This window comes from Lathamus discolor, chromosome 4 (genome assembly GCF_037157495.1).
Source record: "Lathamus discolor isolate bLatDis1 chromosome 4, bLatDis1.hap1, whole genome shotgun sequence".
NCBI classification, from domain to species: domain Eukaryota; kingdom Metazoa; phylum Chordata; class Aves; order Psittaciformes; family Psittacidae; genus Lathamus; species Lathamus discolor.
The window spans coordinates 98,543,907-98,563,424 of record NC_088887.1 but is presented as its reverse complement, the minus strand read 5'-3'; the positions used below and the strand labels follow the sequence as shown (position 1 = coordinate 98,563,424).

The window sequence follows — 19,518 nt, the reverse complement described above, 5'->3', positions numbered from 1 at the left end:
AAACTGTGAGAAGAAAGCTTAAACAGCTCAGAGACAGACTATTTGTACTAGCTACATCCAAGTACAGAGACAGGATAGAAAAGCTACTCAGGAAGGCAGGATGGGTAGCCCAGATCCAGGGTCCAGCAGCCACAGTCCAAATGGATCTGAAGAGTAGAAAGTAACAGGGTGACAAGTGTTGGTACTGCTCCTTGCTAGAATTAGGAATTAAAAATAGACTAATTATTGTCACATCAGCAAAGTAACAGATGATCAGACTGTAAAATGTTACAGGAAAAAATAATTAACACTAAGGTAGTACATAGTACCAGACTAAAAAGAGTGAGAGAGCTTTGCCGAAGGCACAATTTTGGAGACCAGAGGGCATGTTTAAGTGCATATAAAAAACCCCCAAACCCTTTAACAGCAGGAAGTGGGAAGAATTTGGGTTATAAATAGGATGAAAGCACTGCCAAGTATTTATTCTATTGATGATCTTCCAAGTGAGGTGTCATGACAAAAACTACTTAAACTAGAATTTGGTTTTATTATAAAATCCATCAGCTGGCAGCTGCTATAAAAATGTTGAAGTGCTGATGGTGTTAGCGTAAGAATAAACACATAACCACCGGGATGGTTATATGAGGTGCTTTATTGCAGCGCTGGGAAACCAGGGGCACTCGCCCAAATCTGGCTTCGACCTCGTCACATCGCGTCCGCAATTTATATCCTAAAAGTTTCACAGTTAATACATATTCATCATAGGTTACAACATTTAACTAATACATATGCATTAGGGATTGCCATACCCATCTATTACGACATCAGCCTCTTCTGCGCTTGCGCGGCCCCCTCTGGTGGTCGTCTGGTGGTCGTTCCGATGAAGTAAGAGTCTTACTCAGGTTGTCCTTTTCACCTTTCCCCCACTTGAGTATATTCAAAACGTTAGCACCCTCTTATCTTCTTTCTGGTATGCTCTTCCAGCTATCTTATACACAGGTTCCACTTGGGTATAGTCTCCAGTACATACTTTTCTAAATCCTTTTATACTCCTTTTACCATATTTGGTTATGCTATGTTTTTGTAGCATTGGGTACAAGACAGCTGTGATATATTGCAACATTAGAACCGCCGTGATACAAAACCACGAAGTCACAGCATTTTCTAATATACAAAACCTCACTATTAATTTATAAATTTCTCAAACATAATAATTTTTACTATTTTATACAATTGTTTTATCATACAAAATTCTGCTCTTTCCAACAATGGGAGTTAAAAAGTTTAAAATTTAGTGATGCAGTGGTCAAAGTTCAAGGCACTTTGACAACTTTTCTCCCCCATTTAGGTCTCGGTGGTCGAGGGAAAATAATTCTAACAGAAACACTTGGTGTTTTGGATGGTTCACTATTATCAGTTCCTCTGGACTAACTTCTTATTTCTTTATTGTACAGTTCAAGATTTTCCTCTCTAGACCTGGGAAGGTAACCCTTGCAGACCGGACCCACAAAGGTGCCAGGGCCGCTGGAAGCCATACCTTCCTCCCCCCTAGGCCGGAGAAGCGCCTGAGGAGGAGGACAGCAGCACCTGCGGCCCTCCGGACAAAGCAGCCCTCCCGCTCTCCCCAGGGGATGTGCACTTGAAGCTCAGCGGAGCCCGCAGCCCACCAGACACCATGCCCGGCGCAAGCAACTGCCTCAGGCCCCCGCTGCGGGCTGGAGGCGGGCCGGGAGCGCGGGAGGGGCAGTGGGAGGCCCTGCCTGCACAGGGGCCGTCCCCGCGTACGCGCTGACCGCCGCTCTGCTCCGCTGCTCCTCTTCGGTAAGGGAGCAGGGGAGGGAGGAGGCCGCCGGGGCAGCTTGGGGCAGGGAGCTTGGAGGCTGGGGTCTCGCTGCGGGGAGAGCGAGGCGCGGCGAGAGGCCCCTGTGGGCCCTGAGGCCCGGGCAGCAGGCGGCCGAGGGGGAGGGAAAGCTGCCTGTGGGTGTACCCGCGAGCCGAGCGGGGAAAATGGAGGCACAGGGGAGCGCTTCGATGCAGCGGGCAGGAATGGTTGTGTGGAAATCGGCATGGGCGAGCCGAGACCGGAACCTGCGCGCTGCTCCGGCGGCCCCGGCTCGCTGCTGCCGTCGGGATGGGTGTAAGGCTCTTCTGCGCTCCTCGACTCCAGCCCCGCGGGGTTGGTAGGAGACACTGAACAGGCCCTAAGGGCTGCCCGTAGGGCGCGACGTTTCTTGCACCAAAGAAGTGCTCAGGTATGAGGGAGGGAACGTTTTCATTTCGACATTTGTTACCCGGTCTGAGGATACCTGGTTTCTCCTCAGGGTTTTCTTGTGTGCCAACCCTTCAGGCCTCTTCCCCTTTCAGCTGCCCAGTTGGCCTTACTGGCCATGCAAACCAACAGCATCTCCATTTGTGCCAAGCTTCCCGAGTTTCCTTGGCATTTCGCTATGAGCGTGCTACCAGATCTTTTTAAACTCCCATAACGCTTCATTTGCTTGTATTTTTCATACTGTTTCCTTTGGAAATAAGCCTTCTGGTTCTCTGTGAGGCCTGTGCTTCTGCCATCCCCCAGGCTTTTAGCGGGGTAATTCTGTCAAAGATGATTACAGGCCTCATTGTTGTGGTAGTTAGGGGTTGGATGCTGGCACACACAGTGAAGAGGAGGTGGGGCAGGTTTGTCTCCTGCAGGATCATCATAGAAGTAGCAGCCTGGCCACATAAACCAAAACATAATACTGAAAAAAGTACAGCATAAGTGGTAGTGATTTTCATTTGGCTTTTCTACAAGGTCTATGGCCTCAAAAGTTGCAAATCTTAGCTACAAGAATGCCATGTCCCCCCAACATTTCTTTAACTTCCCCCTCTACCTTTCCTTATGTATAATTATACTTTAATTTATCTGCCCCATTACATTAATGCTAGGAAATACATTCAATGCATGTACTATGTCCATTACTATATACTCTGAGGTACTTCCTAACCCACATTCCACTTTCAAGGAATAAACAGATGTTCTATACACTAGACCCAATACTAAACCTGTACACTGACATGGGCAGCTACAGGCTAACCAGAGCACATGAAGTTTCTTGTCCAGTAACAGCTGATTCGGAGAAAACTCCAGGAACAAACTTGCCAACAAAGTTTTCAAGCTGACAAGCAGGTATTCTTTATTGCGGCGCCGGGAGACACGGGGGATAGCTCCTCCTAACGTGTGTCTCCCTGTTGCTCCACAAGCTGTTCTTATATAATCCCTGGGCATACATACATTACGTCATTTTCCAGAAAGTTCCCCGCATGTGTACAGAATTGTGGTGGTGGTCTCTGAGGGTTGTTTACTTCTTCCAACAATCTTCATCACTTCTGGCAGCCTTTGGAGCATGCGCAGTAGATGCTCATACCAGTTTAATTGGTTCGTTAGCACAGGAGACATAATAATCCTCCTATCCTCCTACTTATCAGTTAGTTTAACTGTAGCCCATCCTGGACACCTGCCATTCCCAGATACTCCTTATCCCTGTGTCCTGTTCTTCTAGCCTGTTTTTCTTAAAACTGTCAACTATAACAATTTATCTTGTACGAGAATACTCAGTGTGTTCTCTAGCTGCACTCTATTTTTTTTCTATGTATCATGCACTTTAGTAATTTTCCATTGCTACTGTTACAAAGCCATCAAACTTAACATTGCTTAAAACTGATTCTAAAGGTTTATATATTCCATTTTGTGATTTTCTGTCCCCCTTGTTTCACAGCATTGGTAGATAAGGGGCAACCTATGGTTACTGTAGAAGTAAAAGTGATTGGCGATATGGATCTGTAGGAAAGCAGAAAGGCTTGTCAGTTCTGCTTGCAAGAGTTTAGCTCACCCTCCCCTCTGTTTCTGTGGGGAAATAAAAGTTTAATGAAACATCAGAAAGTGTTTGCAGGTGCTTTAAGTTGTATTCAGCTTTTGTGTTCTCATAACTCATGCTAAGTCCAGAAATATTTTATTTTCAAATTTAACTTCTCCTTTCTTGTTTTTTGATTTGCAGTTGAAGCCATGGCACTGAAACAGGTTTCCAGCAACCGGTGCTTTGAGGGCTTCCAGAAGGTCTTTGAACATGACAGGTAAACACTACAAAAGCAAACTAGATGCTTAGCATGGGGCAGTGAATCCATACTATGGTTCCTGTAAGTGTTCTCAGCCTGCAGGGAGATGGTGTGTTCTCACCAATAGCAGTATTTCAGTAAGGAATCCTGTATACTGCTACTTTGGCTGTGTTCTCTTGTTTCTGTGTTAATGTTTCATGTGTCTAGTATGCTTAGTACTGCAGACATGAGATGGGAAGCCAGTATTTTCACCTTTGAAAATGAAGCTCCATTGTTTTGGTTTGTTCTGTTTGGAGCACAGAGAACCACCATGTTTACCAAGTTCCATTCACTCTACTGGGTATTTCAATTCTGTGCACTTTTGAAGAATACTGTGGGCAGATAGACACAGTAGATAGATTCTTGTTTGGTGAAGGCGAACAGAAAATCTTGCATTTCTGATTCAAAATAAAAGTCATTATTTGTGCTTAGATAAGATTTTATTGAAAATTTTAGGCTTTAGTATTAATTGGACAATTAATACAAAAAATCTGTAGATTTAGCAGGTTGAAAACTTATCTTGCTGGGACATGCTGTGCAGGGTATGTTCTGTAAGTCATGTGGTACAAATAACTTTCCAGTTTAATAGACAAAGCTCAAGTTAAATATTGCTGGGGTTCATAATTCAGTTTTATAACTGCTCCCAGTTAGCAGCACTGCAAAAATGTGGCTTATTTGTAAGTCTCTGTTTTAAGTATATTCAGAACGAGCTGAAACCAGGACAGAAGGTTAGCTGTTGTCAGTTCAGAAGGCTAAGGCTGACTTTTAAAATTGCTTTTCACTTTGTTTAACTTAGTCATAATTCACCGAACAAATCTCTCTTTGGACAAAATGCATTGATTCAACTTTCTCTTTTTAATGTTAGTGACCTTGTTGATTTAGTAGTGGTGATGACAAGGAATATTTTATTAATACAGTGCAGAGCTAAAATGCAAAATGAAATTTGGAATCTACTTGCCTCCAAAAGCAGAAACTGCAAAGTGTCCTGTGCTGTATTGGCTCTCTGGTAAGTAACAGGAATTTTATCTGCTTCAAGTTATCTTTTTCAGGTTACTAAGTTTAAGCTACTGTGCTGCTGTCACTGAAAATCCAATGTAGAGGTACTACAGTGTCAGCTCTTGCAGTCTACAGATGATGGTCTCCTGGAGCACACATTTACTTTAAGTGTTTTGTGACAAAGATGGATGTAGCTGGCTTCAGGGGTAGCCTACTGGGATGTGTTCGAAAATGCTCAGTGTTCAAAATGTTCTCCCTTTTTGTTCGAGAACGTACATTCTTTTTGTTCTAAAGCATCTATATATTTAAGGTTCTCCTTAAAGGCCTTCTGAGTGGGACACCTCCTGCTTCTGTTTGTCTGTGACAGACTGCTTCAGTTAACATGACTGGGAACAAAGTCTAGCCCATGGGAGCCAGCCAAATTGTCCCTCTTGATTTTCAAAACCTTTTCTGTCAAAAACCTCATAGCAGCCTTCCAGTACCTGAAGGGTATGTACAGGGATGCCAGAGGGACTCTTCATCAGGGACTATAGTGATAAGATAAGGGGTAACAGGTTCAAACTTAAACAGGGGAGATACAAGTTAAATACAATTCTTTATGATGGGGCTACGGAACTGATGGGCAGGGGTAGAGCAGTTGATGTCATCTACCTGGACTTGTGCAAAGTGTTTGACACTGTTCCACACGACATCCTTGTGTCTAAATTGGAGAGACATCAATTTGATAGGTGGCCCACTTGGTGGATAAGAACTGGCTGGATGGCCGCATGCAAAGAGTTGTGGTCAATGGCTCAATGTCCGGCTGGAGACCGGTAACAAGTGGTGTCCCTCAGGGATCGGTGTTGGGACTGGTCTTGTTCAACATCTTTGTTGCTGACATGGACAGTGAGATTGGGTGCGCCCTCAGCGAGTTTACTGATGACACCAAGCTGTGTGATTCAGTTCATACACTGGAGGGAAGGAATGCCATCCAGAGGGACCTTGACACGCTTGTGAGGTGGGCTGATGCCAACCTCACGAAGTTTAACCATGACAAGTACAAGGTCCTACACCTGGGTCGGAGCAATCCCAGGCACAGCTCCAGGTTGGGCAGAGAAGAGATTCAGAGCAGCCCTGCAGAGAAGGATTTGGGGGTGTTGGTCAATGAGAAACTGAACATGAGCTGGCTTCAGTGTGCGCTCAGAAAGCCAACCGTATCTTGGACTCCATCAAAAGGAGTGTGACCAGCAGGTCAAAGGGGGTGATCCTGCCCCTCTACTCTGCTCTTGTGAGACCTCACTTGGAGTATTGTGTGCAGTTCTGGTGTCCTCAACATAAAAAGGACATGGAACTGTTGGAACAAGTCCGGAGGGGGGCCACGAGGATGATCAGGGGACTGAAGCACCTCCCGTATGAAGATAGGCTGAGAAAGTTGGGGCTGTTCAGCCTGGAGAAGAGAAGGCTGTGTGGAGACCTCATAGCAGCCTTCCAGTATCTGAAGGGGGCCTATAGGGATGCTGGGGAGGGACTCTTCGTCAGGGACTGTAGTGACAGGACACGGGGTAACGGGTTAAAACTTAAACAGGGGAAGTTGAGATTGGATATAAGGAGAAGTTATTTACTGTGAGGGTGGTGAGGCACTGGAATGGGTTGCCCAGGGAAGTTGTGAATGCTCCATCCCTGGCAGTGTTCAAGGCCATGTTGGATGAAGCCTTGGGTGGTATGGCTTAGTGTGAGATGTCCCTGCCCATGGCAGGGGGGTTGGAACTAGATGATCTTGAGGTCCTTTCCAACCCTAACTATTCTAAGTCATTCTTTACCGTGAGGGTAGTGAGTCACTGGCACAGGCTGCCCAAGAAAGTTGTGGCTGCCCCATCCCTGCCAAGTTCAAGGCCAGCTTTGACAGCGCTTTGACAGCCTGATCTAGTGGAAGGTGTCCCAGCCCATGGGAGAGGGATTGGTACTGGATGAGCTTTATGGTCCTTTCCAACCCTAACCATTCTATGATTATTCATTCTCTGATTCATCCTGTGAAAGAGGGTTTTGAAACTGGGATACTGTGAGCAATGTGCAACCAATGCTGTTTTTATTTCTCTAGGGTTAACTTGTACAGAGCAGAATTTTATAACGAAAGCTGGTTTTCAGCAAGCTGCAGCTGAACATGGCCTTATTGTAGTCGCGCCAGACACAAGCCCACGTAAGTTTTAACAAGAGGCATGGTAACAGTTGTTACACTGAAATACCCTGTCTTCATCCCAAAAGATTGGAGTGCTGCAGTTTACTACAAAGTAGGTTGCCCATCTGAGTCAGAAAATGACCTCTCCTCTTGTACTGTTTGCTAGGTTATATTGTCTGTGGTATTATCTAGCTGTATGTCTTTGTCTTAATAATGTGGTAGTGAAGGTCTGACATTTGAAATTCTTTTATTGTCATGGCACTGAAACTAGAACAAAAGGGCCATTGAGTTCAGCAGGAATGAGGAGAGGGAAGAAAGGGAAAACAAGGTATGTGCTATCAGAGACACTAGCCTGCACTTTGTGACTTGCTGAGACTAAAAAGAGTCTGCAGAACTGTGTTGTCATGCAAAGATATAATGTTTACTCTTTATTATATTTTGTCTTCTAAAGCTGATTAAATACATGCCTTCAGAGGATTCCAATACTTACAGAAGCAAACCAGGAGCCCTTCCCCCCTGCAGCTGCAACAGGCTACTGATGAATAGCCTTTTTAAGTGATTTGCTGTTACCTCTATAAGGCTGAGCTTATGTGTGCTATGGGAAAACTGAAAATAGTGGATCTGCAGTTACAGTCTTTTGGAGATTCAGGGTATTATGTTTAGTATTTGCTGGGTTCAGCTGAAGTCTCATGGAGTAATACGGAAATGAATTTATGTTCTTTCCAGAAAATAGTTTTCATATGTAGTTTTTGAAGTTCTGTCAGTTCAAAACCCAAAAATACACATTGGATAATTATACTGGGACTTGTGTTTAGTGTTATTTGTGTAGGTTGACTCTCAATGTGCAACTTAATTTGCATAGTTCATTGCCTTATTCATTTTCTTTTAAAACCCTCTTTCCAGCTTCTCTCTTGCCTTTTAGCAGGCAATGATCAGCATTGCTCAGCTATTTAGATGGATTTCAGTATGTGTTTCATGTTATGCACTTAGGTTTTAGCTCAGAGACCCCAAATGTTCTTAAAGCTGTGAGCTGTCTGGAGAAACAAGTGAAGAGCAGTTCAAATGTAATCACAAATTAAGAGACCGGAGCATATGTAGTGAAAATGCTTATAAGTGCTTTTTAACTGTGTAGTTAGGACTACGTAAGAATTGTGTTCCAGAAGCTAGGAGATGTATCTGGATGGGGAAAAAGACTGCGTGAAAGCTTGGAGTACCTGTCATTACAAACCCTCTGTCAGACCTGATAGACTTTACTTTTCCTTCTTTGTAGCGGTTTGCTTTTCCAGACAGGTGTGCTGACCAGGATTTTGTTATTTCCTTTTAAAATTTATTTTTTCAAGGCTACCCTTAAGTTTTGTTTAGCAGAATCAGCATTGCCTTCATTGTCTGCCAGGACTTTCTGAGTTTTTGTCTACCCCCAAAGAACCAAAGGTAGACTTTTTTATATCCAGCATGCTGTGTAAGCATCCCTAGTCCCTGTGACTGCTGGACTGTTAAGTTACAAAATCACTCAGTGTTCAAGGGCACATCACTGCAGCAAACTCAGCTTTGGTCCTTGTAAAAATCTGATTTCACACTGTGAAAGGGTGGCAGGTATTTCTGCACAAATTGTCAGGGATTGTCAGATTACATGTGGGTTTGCAGTGTAATCTGACAGTAGTGAAAGACCATGTAATTTGGGATAGCAGAAACTAGGGAGATTTTGGAGAAGGGGAGGCCATTATTTCCTGTCACATACACCTTGAAATACTGCATTCTGTTCTGCAAACCAAGCTGATAAATCACAGGATAATCAAAGGGAGAATAAGAGAGGACTAAATGGGCTGTATTGACTTTCAAGGAGACATCTGCAAATTTAGTTTGAAAGTGTAGCCTTGGAAAAAAAGGATGCAACCCTGCAGTTAGTCACAGAAGAAATTACTTAAGTTTTATGGGGAAATTATAGGTGGGAGCAATGAGACAAATGGTGGAAAATATAGAGTTATATACTTTAAAAATGATAGGAACAGGAAGTGTTATTACGCTGTTGAACCTTAAAAAGGGAGGTGTAACAGACTTTATTTGTAGCACATAAACTGGTCTGGACGCACCATTTGGTGAGGTATGGTTCTGTCCTTCCAGGGGAAAGAAACAGTTTCTGTTTTTCAATTTCTTGTACTTGATAGGATGAGGTCTATTAACTGAAACAAGCTGATACCGCCAACTAATAAGTAACAACTTTTGAGTAAGTCCCTGGGTACCTTGGGCGAAGCTTTACAGAATTAGTTTAGGAGAGATCTGTATGTTATATTTATCTATTAAGGGATACTGAAAGAAGTTGAAAGCTGGGTATATCTGTAGGTAATATATAAGCATTTTGAAAGTGTTATTGAAATAAAACTTGCAAATAGTGTATTAACAAATGAAAATCTGAATTGTCTTATAGTTGGAGGAGCAGAGTCATGTTGATTGAGAAACTTGTGTCCAGAGTCTCTGATGTTTATGGCAGTTTCTCCAATTGAGGACCAATTGGATGGGGCTTTGAGCAACCTGGTCTAGTGGAAGGTGTCCCTGCCCATGGCAAGGGGATTAGAACTAAATGAGCTTTAAGGTCCTTTCCAACCCAAAACATTCCATGATTCTATGAAAGACAGTAACTACAGAAAGAATTTTCATGGTAGGTGGCTGCAATATTGAGGGAGAAGATGAAAGCTGGGATTTTGGCACCGGTGCTGGTTTTTATGTGGATGCCACTGAAGAGCCTTGGAAAACAAACTATAGGATGTATTCCTACATAAAGGATGAGGTAACTTTGCTGCTGGGTTCTCCTAGTGTTGTTGGGTAAGATAAAGAAGTAATCTCTGCTGCTTCTGAAGCAACCCACTGCATTTCACTGCCCCAGTACTTCAGTTGGATTGCTCATTTAAACTGTTCATACTGCCTGTCTTGGAAGACTGGGTGGTAGTTTTGTTGTTGGGTTGTTTGCTTTTCTTTAAGTAGGTGTAAAAGGAGATCCTTGAGGTATAAGAAAGGTGAGAGTCCAGTTTACATGGGATTTGTGTGGTCTGGATTCAAACTAAAGGTGATGGGAATATAGGGAGCATGTGGGCCATTCTCATCACTTACAGGAACACATACATATTTCTGTGCCTATTAAAATAGGACTATTAGGAAATTCCCACATCCCGTGTTACAGGGTTGTGATAGATTTCTACAGAGATACTTTGAGGTACCTATTTTCAGATGAATTGCTTCATTTTGATTTTACAGTCCTGTTTCAAATTGCTTTCAGACCATCATCACAAATGTCAGGCTAGAAACAAAGAAGTGCCTTTGCTTTCAGTGGCTTTCTGGCACTAAAACACATTAGTTAGTTGTCTGCTTTTTCCTCTGAACATATTCGAGTTTCTCTAACTTTTTTATTACACTGTTGTTCCTTTACAGCTGCCTAAACTAATAAATGCCAATTTTCCAACTGACCCTGAACGGATGTCCATTTTTGGGCATTCCATGGGAGGACATGGAGCTCTTATTCTTGCTCTGAAGAATCCTGGAAAGTACAAAGTAAGATATAATGCGGCTTTTATGAGGCTTATACAGGTTTCTAGAGAAGTGAAGAAAAAAATCATAGTACCAACTTGTGTTATACTGTTAAGTGTATAAATAGTTTTACTTGTGGCAGTCCATTGATACCTATTATTAGAATATGGAAAACACTCTGGAGTGTGAGTATCAGGGAAATTAAGAAAACCCTTCAAATTTCAAAGTTAACAAAAGGCCACTTTCTTTTGGATGACGCTACAGGTCTTCCAAACCAGTTGTTAAATTTAAATGTAAACAGGCTTCTTCTAGCTCTGGAGTTGATTTATGCTGCCAGTATTGACCAGAAGTCTGGTTGTGTGCTGTGCTTTATCTTTGCAAATCTTATTTTGCTCATTCTGGATCTTCTATTACCAGCAAATCATTATATGTGTGTTTGCTTGGAATTTACTACAGAGTCTGTGAACTCCAATTGTGTAACTGTTAAGCACCCAAACTGTACATGGAATAGTATCTGGAGGAGATTCTCCCTTTCACCCCCCGCCCAGTTCTTTCTCCTCCAAAGATCTGCATGTCAGCTTTCCTAAAGATTGATTTTCAGTATATTCAAGGTATCTGAAGTTGTGTTCATCTGTATTCTGCTTGAACCTAAATCGCACACGCTGGAACTGATTTGCCTTTCCTCGCACTCAGGAGGGTTGAGAGAAATTTTGTTGCTCTCTTTGGGTATAAGCTTATGTAAAATGCATTTCTGAGGGCAAATCGGGCACTGATGTTTGGGTGATGAGGGGCTCTACCTATGTGGATCAGTCCTTCCATGGGCTGTCCAGGCCCTGCACTTTGTGGTCAGCTGCTGCAAAAATGCAGCTGCATTTTTGAAAATAACATAGTATTTGCTCAGTGTCATTGGCTTGGCATTGTAAGAGAGCTAAATGTAAGATAAAGCTTTATTTTGTCTCACGTTTTAATTTGTGGAGCCAATAGTTCAGAAATGTCCATTTTCACTGTTGGCACTTAACTGCTGATTGTATTATCTAAAAGAATGAAACTTTAAATTGAAAATAGCAAAATCCAGGAGAGCTGGCAGTGGCTTGGGTGGTTTATTGCTTTTTCTTGCAATCATGAGTAGAAATTTTGATGTCCCATGCACAAATCAAAAAGAATGATGTAGGAACAGGTCTTGGGCTTCTGACACCAGCATATGGAGTTGTGATCCAAAATGCACTTTTGACCCCTTATCCTGGAGGTACCCGAATTCATGAGACACTGTTGCATGGTTAGACTGGCTGAGCAGCACCATGCCTCAGGCTTTTGTTATGCTCTGCCAAAATACAGTTGAACGTGAAATGGTCACACTCTGAGCATGCTGACACAGCAGTAGAATTGAGATCCTTTTCTGCTGCTTAAGAGAATTTAAGTCAACACTTCCCAACAAAGAAAAGAATGGGGCATCTAGCTCTGTGTTTTGTAGCTTGGCTAATGTGCAAAAAGGAAAGCAAAACTATGGGCCTAGAAAGAACAAATAAGAGGTAAGTAGGGTAATGGGTAGCATACCTAGCCTGGAGTGTCGAGGGAGTCCTGGGTTCTGGCAGTGACTTAAACCATTTTTGGAAAGGCTTTTCATTTGCTTCTTAGTTACCTGAAATCGCTCTTCTGAACTCATACAGGGTTTTTTCATATTTTCTTTTTGAATAGTCTGTGTCAGCATTTGCTCCTATCTGCAACCCGATTCAGTGTCAGTGGGGGAAGAAAGCCCTTGGTGGATATCTGGGATCAGACGTAAGCAAGTGGGAGGTATGTGTTGCAGCCACAGTCCTTTAATAACACGTGAATGCTCTGGTAAATATATCACAGCAGGAGTCTGGAATAAAACTCTAGTGTGCCCCTGAGCTGGTACTGCTGGTTTACTACACGCCTAAGCACGGATAAGCATTGCATGTTTCTGGTGAGTATGAGTTGCTATTGCCTGATGGTGCTTGTAACAAATGGAATGAGATAGAAGGCTCTTGTCAAATTGACTATATTCCTCCCTTTTTTATGAAGGTCTTAAATCTGGGCTAACAAGAATTACGAACAGTCTGAGACTTTCTGTAATGCATGAAAGCAGTGAGATATTTTAAAGAGATGTAGGGTACAGCCTGTCTCTCAAAACTTCACAATATATGAAACAGCTGGGTTTTGTAGGAGCCTGAAAAGAGGAAAGAGGGACTGCTACAAGAGATCAGTAGAGACTGATGAACTTCACAGCATCTACAAGGTCAGTCTGTTGGAGGCAGATAGAGGAGGAGGCCATTGGGTACTTGGAATTTGGTATCCTGTGGAACAGGATGAAACCAGGTGACACTGGGTGTTAGCTCGAGGGCCTGAATTTTGAAATACAAGTAGTCATATATGAATGGCTATGATAGAAGAGTGTTTGTGTGCATGTCACTGTGTTACGTGGGCAGCCTTTCAGTATTTCTCGTCTCAGCATAAACATTGCACTGCATTGCTGGAATTAAGTTAGAGGGGATCTTCATGACCAGGTATTCTGAATTCCTTGTGAATAAACACAAGCTGCAGTTTAATCCCTTGTAAATTAGATCAAAATCCCTCTTAGGAAGACATCAAGGTCAGATTAAAGCATTACAGGAATGGAAAGCAGCTTTCACAGGTAATAGAGTAGTTTGTATATTTAGAAAATGCTGATTATACTTGTTTACGCTTAACATTATGAATAAACCCAAAAGTTTTCTGGCTGCTTAACTTGCTTTGGAGCTCTTCTGCAAATCTAGTCCAGTAGATCAACAGCAGGCATCAGGAATAGACTTAAGCCTGCCATTGGCACAGATGTACAGTCTCTGATCTCTGTATTTCTGCTTCACATTGTCAGGTAGGTATGTGCAATGATCGTTTCATAACATGGCCACAGTGCTTGGCTGAGTCCAAGCTCCCTTTTCTGTTGCAGTGTCATTTCTGGATCTGGTGGCATTTTGGAAGCATGGCTCTGATGCCTTGGTGTAGAATTTTGCATTCTGCTGTCTGTTGGTGATCTGTCTTGTCCAGTGCCTTAAACACTTCTCTGCCTTTTTAAGGGTTTTTTATTTTGAACATGACAAGCACAGGACCCTGCAGGAAACATGTTCCCCACTCACAATTACGTTTTGATGCATGTGTGTTAATAGTCTTTATGCTATGCATGGCACTTTGTTTCTCAGTTGTACAAAGTTTTCTTGGTCAAATTATCTTGGTAACCTTCAGGTTCAGTGCCTTCTATGAGTGTAGTTGTGTTACACCAGTCATAGAATCATAGAATAGTTAGGGTTGGAAAGGACCTCAAGATCATCTAGTTCCAACCCCCCCTGCCATGGGCAGGGACACCTCACACTAAACCATCACACCCAAGGCTTTGTCCAAGCTGGCCTTGAACACTGCCAGGGATGGAGCACTCACAACCTCCCTGGGCAACCCATTCCAGTGCCTCACCACCCTAACAGGAAAGAATTTCCTCCTTATATCCAATCTAAACTTCCCCTGTTTAAGTTTTAACCCGTTACCCCTTGTCCTGTCACTACAGTCCGTGATGAAGAGTCCCTCCCCAGCATCCCTATAGGCCCCCTTCAGGTACTGGAAGGCTGCTATGAGGTCTCCATGCAGCCTTCTCTTCTCCAGGCTGAACAGCCCCAACTTTCTCAGTCTATCTTCATACGGTCTTTTGACCTTTAGCTGCCAAAATAGTTCCATCAAGGTGGCAAGTTATTTTGGCAGAATCTAGTTTCTGTACAAGCTTATGAATCAGTACTAGATGATATTGGTGGTGTTCTGTATGAATTTAGCCCTGGCCTGGATGTTCTGTTTGGTCAAACTGCTAGCTTGGTAAGTACTTAGCTCATATTTGGTATGACTTTTCAGTTGTCTAGAATTTTCTCAATTTTTTGCTCTTCAGAAGTGTAATTTGATGTCCTGATCAGTATCACCCAGTACTCTATATGCCATCCTTTTCTTGCAGTCAGCAAATTTAATCCAATCTAACGTATGTGTATTTCTGCAGGCATATGATGCTACACAACTAGTGAAGTCCTACGCAGGCTCCCCCCTGGACATCTTGATTGATCAAGGCAAAGATGACCAGTTCCTATCAGCGGGCCAGTTACTGCCTGATAACTTCATCGCTGCCTGCACGGAGCAGAAAGTCCCAGTAGTCTTTAGACTACAGCAGGCAAGTTGCTTCTCCAGTGCTTGATTGTCAGGTTGCTGGTTTGTGATTTTTGGGTCTGTGTGGCAAGTAGTGAAGGGAGTGTCTCTTAGCGGGGCATGCTGTCACTTAACCTGTGAGTCTGTCCTACCTGTGCAAAAGAGGGTGACAAGTGACGTTTTCTTTAATACATGCTATCCGGGAGTGCAGTATCCATCAGGTTCAGCTGCATTTCACCACTAGGTGGGGTCCCGACTCTAGTTTGGAGAAGCTGATCCCTCGGTGGTCGCCTGAAGAAGCAGTAGTAATGCTTTTTCATAAGCATCACAGTCACTGTATGAGCAAAGTGACAGATGTGCTTTTGCTGGATTCCTCACCTGTATTGTGGGTAGTGTGTTTAGCATAAACCTTTGTGATTTAGTTTGCATGTGTTTGTGTAGATTGGGAAAGGTGTGGAACTGCTTGAAATCTTAAATTCATTTAAAGAGCCAGGTGGAAGGATTTCTTTTTCCTATGGTAGAGTGACCTAGAACAGCACTTGAGTCTGTAAGTGACTGACAACTTCCAGCCTGACCCAGAGGATCCTGGTTGTAGAGAGTGAGGGATTGCACCAGAAGAGAAAGTGCTGACAGAGTGGGGTAATTCAGAGGTTTACATGCCACTATAGCATAGTGCTGGAGCACTAATTCATGCCTGAGCTATGTTCTACTTATACCATGTGTTTTATGAGTAGGTCAATGTTGGTGAGGGGGAACTGTTCTCTCAGATTACACCTTGCTCTGCAGCTGATGCTGTTATCCAGCTCTGATTCACATGCCCAGATTGGGGCAGGTTAGGGTAGTTTCTGTTTCTTCAGCTTCCTAGTGTTCTAGGTATTTCATCTGCTAGGTATCCTTGGCATTTTCTGTATATAATACAGGTATTTTTGAGTTCTTAAAACAGATCAAACCAGGAGATACATTAACTTCCCTAGAGAGCTTAGCATGATTGCTATATCACGAACTATGTGTATTTGCTGATTTCTTTACTGTTGTTTTTTTTCTAGGGTTACGATCACAGCTATTTTTTCATTGCTACATTTATTAATGACCATATCAAGCACCATGCAAAATACCTCAATGCTTGAATCCTCTGGATGTGAGCATCATCTGACCATTATAAATCAAGGGATAGAGATGAACTAAACAAAAATCATTTGCTGGAGTAGTGTCTGTAAAATGGAGCTCCTCTGATTGTACTGCTAAGGAAAATAAAAGCCCCACTTAATTTGCTGTGTGTGCTTTAGAGTAAGTATTTTGAATGTTCTTGCATGCTCTGAAAAATCCCCGAACACCATGAAGGTGCATGCTGCATTCTAGGTCAGAATGGAAATGAGCCGATGAGTTAGTTTCAAGCTATGAATGTAGGTGTGCATTTGGGACCTCAAGATGAATAACAAGTGTCCTTCTTCAGCTAATTAAATACCAGGGTTCACTTCATTGCTTAATGCTGAAGGAAGTCATTAGTGGCACAGCCAATGAAGCCACTTCATTAATGTGAAGTGGCTGCTTTATTTTTCCTTGGCCTGTGTAAATGCATACCAAGGACAATGTGTGGTGGAGCATACAGACAACATCTTGCTGTGCAGTGTGGTTTGCTGGCCAGTGTGTTATTAACATCAAACAAATGATCTGAAGAGCATTTCAAGGATGATACTTAAAGAAAAGACCTCTTAAAAACCATTTGAAGGAAGCAGGCTGTAGTAAAGGAGGGGTTGTTTTCTCCACTTGCCTTTGATTGTTGCTGAGTGCTGTGTTTCTGGCTTTCTTAGACTTAACAGGACTGAAAGGAAACTGATAAATACATCTGAAGATAAAAAAAAGGCAGTTCCTGTCTCTAGATGCTCTCTTATTATGGAAAAGAGTGTTGCTTATTTGACAAAAGATAACAGGATTTTTGCAGGCCTGACAGTTGTAGACCTGAGCTAGTTCCCAGTGGTAGAATTCTGCCTGCTACCTTGTGTGGGACAAGAACATTGGAACTAAATGATGTTTGAAACCATTATAACAAACACAGCTTGTTCCAGTGAGCTGTCAACCTCACGTTCACACAATTACTTGTAAATTCCGCTTGCCCGTTGTTCAGTTGAACCTTCATCCTTGCTCAAACCCTGGCTCCCTCTTGCCAGAGGAAATTCTAGGGTAGCTGTAGGATTGTTTTTGTAAGCAACACTGAATGCTCGCCTGTTTCTCTGGCCCCTGCTAGATTGTGTTGCAGGGAGGCTGATGCTGGGAACCTCCATTTCTGTTGCTGGTGACAGGCTTAAATTATGTATTGACTTCTATTGGTCTTGCATCTGCAATTCCTGAAGCAAGCCTAGAAGGCTGGCTGGTGAGGCACTGGCACAGATTGTCGAGAGCTGTGGCTGCCCCATCCCTGGCAGTGTTCAAGGCCAGGTTGGATGGGGCTTGGAGCAGCCTGGTCTAGTGAAAGGTGACCCTGCCCATGGCAGGGGGTTGGAACTGGATGAATTTTAAAGTCCCTTCCAACCCAAACTATTCTGTGAAGATACAGCTGCGTGTATTGCAAGAGTTCTCTGAAATGTTGAATGCAGGGTTTCCACACCGTGGATTTACCCCCTTTCTTATAAAGCAGGACATTGACATAAAAACTTTAAGCCACAACTGCTAAATGTTTAGATATTTCCATTCCCACAACAGCAAAATAGGCTCAGAGGCTTGTTTCATGTATGGCAGCTTCTTCTAGTTGTTCCTTCTCCATCTCACAACCAGGCAACGACTCTGCTGTGGCCAGCAGTTGCGTTCCTGGGCAGTAGCACTGTGGACAGCAGCAGCAGTTGGGGAGTTCAGCTTGGGGCAGGTGTTTCTAACACTAAACATTTTCATTTATTATCTGTCAAAGGCACTATTTCTGTTCACTGTAGCCAAGGGAAATGGGCATGCCACTTTTTTCATTTCTTAACGGGAGTCTACGCACCTGTGTGTTATATTAGAGGAGATTAAAAAGCCCATTTAACCCTGTAATTTACTGTAAGTGCTTTTAACCACCATTTTAAAGCTGCTGGGTTAATGGTAGGAAGCAGCTTGCCCTTCATGGGGGGGGGGGGGGGAAGGCCTCTTGTATATTTGATAAATTTATATGGCATAATTCTAAGTTTCCCAGCACATTGTGGATGTGTGGGGGAAGCTTTGTTATCTGTATCCTTAATTTACAGTCTAGCAGGAGATGCATTACCATGTCAGCTTCCCCAAGCACCTGCCCAGCTATAATTCTGGAGCTGCAAATACCTGTCACATTGCTTGCTTGGCACTCTTAATGACTGGCTGTTCTCATGCACTATTTGCTTTCGTGGTAAAACAGCATTCACAGGCACTGCCGCCTTACTTCCTGGGCGGGACTGCCGTTGCCTGGCTTGTGAGCAGGAGCAGGGGAGGTTCTGAGGGGCTTCACAAGTCCAGAACAGCACAAACCCATCAGAAGAGCCAGGGCATGAGAAAAGCTGGGGCATGTGCAGCAGTTGCGCAGATGGCTGCACTCCCCTGGTGTCACTGCACCACTGTAATGGGAATTACACAAGGCTGTCAGATCTCCGCTACTGGCAGTGTACAAGCCTCAGGTGGACATGATCTTCAATGAAGACAGCACCAGACCACCACTGTAGGACTCCTCCTGCCTAAATTACAGAATAATAGAATAGTCTGCAGGGGAAGGGACCTTAAAGCTCATCCAGTTTCAACTCCCCTGCCATGATCAGGGACACCTTCCACTCAACCAGGCTGTGCCCCAAGCCCCGTCCAGCCTGGCCTTGAACACTGCCAAGATGAGGCAGCCACAGCTTCTCTGGGCACCCTGTGCCAGTGCCTCAACACCCTATGCAGAGTCTAACACAGCAACCAGTCTGTCCCGGCTCTGCATCACAACAGCCACACAAGCACTTAAAGCTCCTTAGCACTCAAAAGCAGGATCTCCCAGGGAGATGATTGTTGCAGAAAGAGCTCCAGCTTCCACAATCCACTACCAAAAGTGAGCAAATGCAGCCATAAAACCACCTGGTTAAGGTAAAGACACTTTGTTAGAGAAATGAGAAAATACCAAAATCTGCACTTGGATGGGAAGCGGGCTCTGGAGTAGGACCTACAAACAGTAGTTTCTACTGCCCGTTTCTGCAGATAGGAGAAGCACTGGCACAGGCACTGGGTTCTCTATGCCCAGGTCAGAAAGTGGCACTGTGTTACTGTTTGGATTCACTAAACTAAGGAAATCATCAGATTTCATTGGCAAAAGCCTATGGAATAACCTCTGCATTTCAGGAGGGCAGGGACGAGAAGCAGCTGCGCCATGGGAAGAAGAGGGAAACAGTGTACAGAACACCACTTGCGCAGTGACAAGAGCAAGAGCAAACTGAAGGTGGAAGCTCCTGTCTGCCTGAGCTGAGCCCACCACGACACCCAGCCCCAGAAGCAGAGGGCTGTTAATGCAACCATCCCCAAGCCCTCATCCATCATTCCCAGGGCTAAGCTCTCCCAGCACCATCTCTTGTACAAGAAGCTGTCAGTCAGAGGGACAG

General features: G+C 43.6%; 1 protein-coding gene across 2 annotated transcripts; it reads left to right on the top strand.

The window, feature by feature from the left end:
* Positions 1-1,697: 1,697 nt before the first annotated feature.
* On the top strand, positions 1,698-16,222 carry ESD (esterase D). Of its 2 annotated transcripts, none has more exons than XM_065678235.1 (9): positions 1,698-1,800; positions 4,011-4,086; positions 5,025-5,113; positions 7,181-7,279; positions 9,919-10,043; positions 10,682-10,801; positions 12,473-12,571; positions 14,808-14,975; positions 15,997-16,222. In XM_065678235.1, the coding sequence occupies exons 2-9, from the start codon at positions 4,019-4,021 to the stop codon at positions 16,075-16,077; spliced, it is 849 nt and encodes a 282-aa protein (XP_065534307.1). In that variant the 5' UTR covers positions 1,698-1,800; positions 4,011-4,018; the 3' UTR covers positions 16,078-16,222. The 2 variants fall into 2 exon arrangements, with proteins under 2 accessions (XP_065534307.1, XP_065534308.1); XM_065678236.1 differs by lacking the exon at positions 1,698-1,800 and adding an exon at positions 2,010-2,231.
* Positions 16,223-19,518: the final 3,296 nt, after the last annotated feature.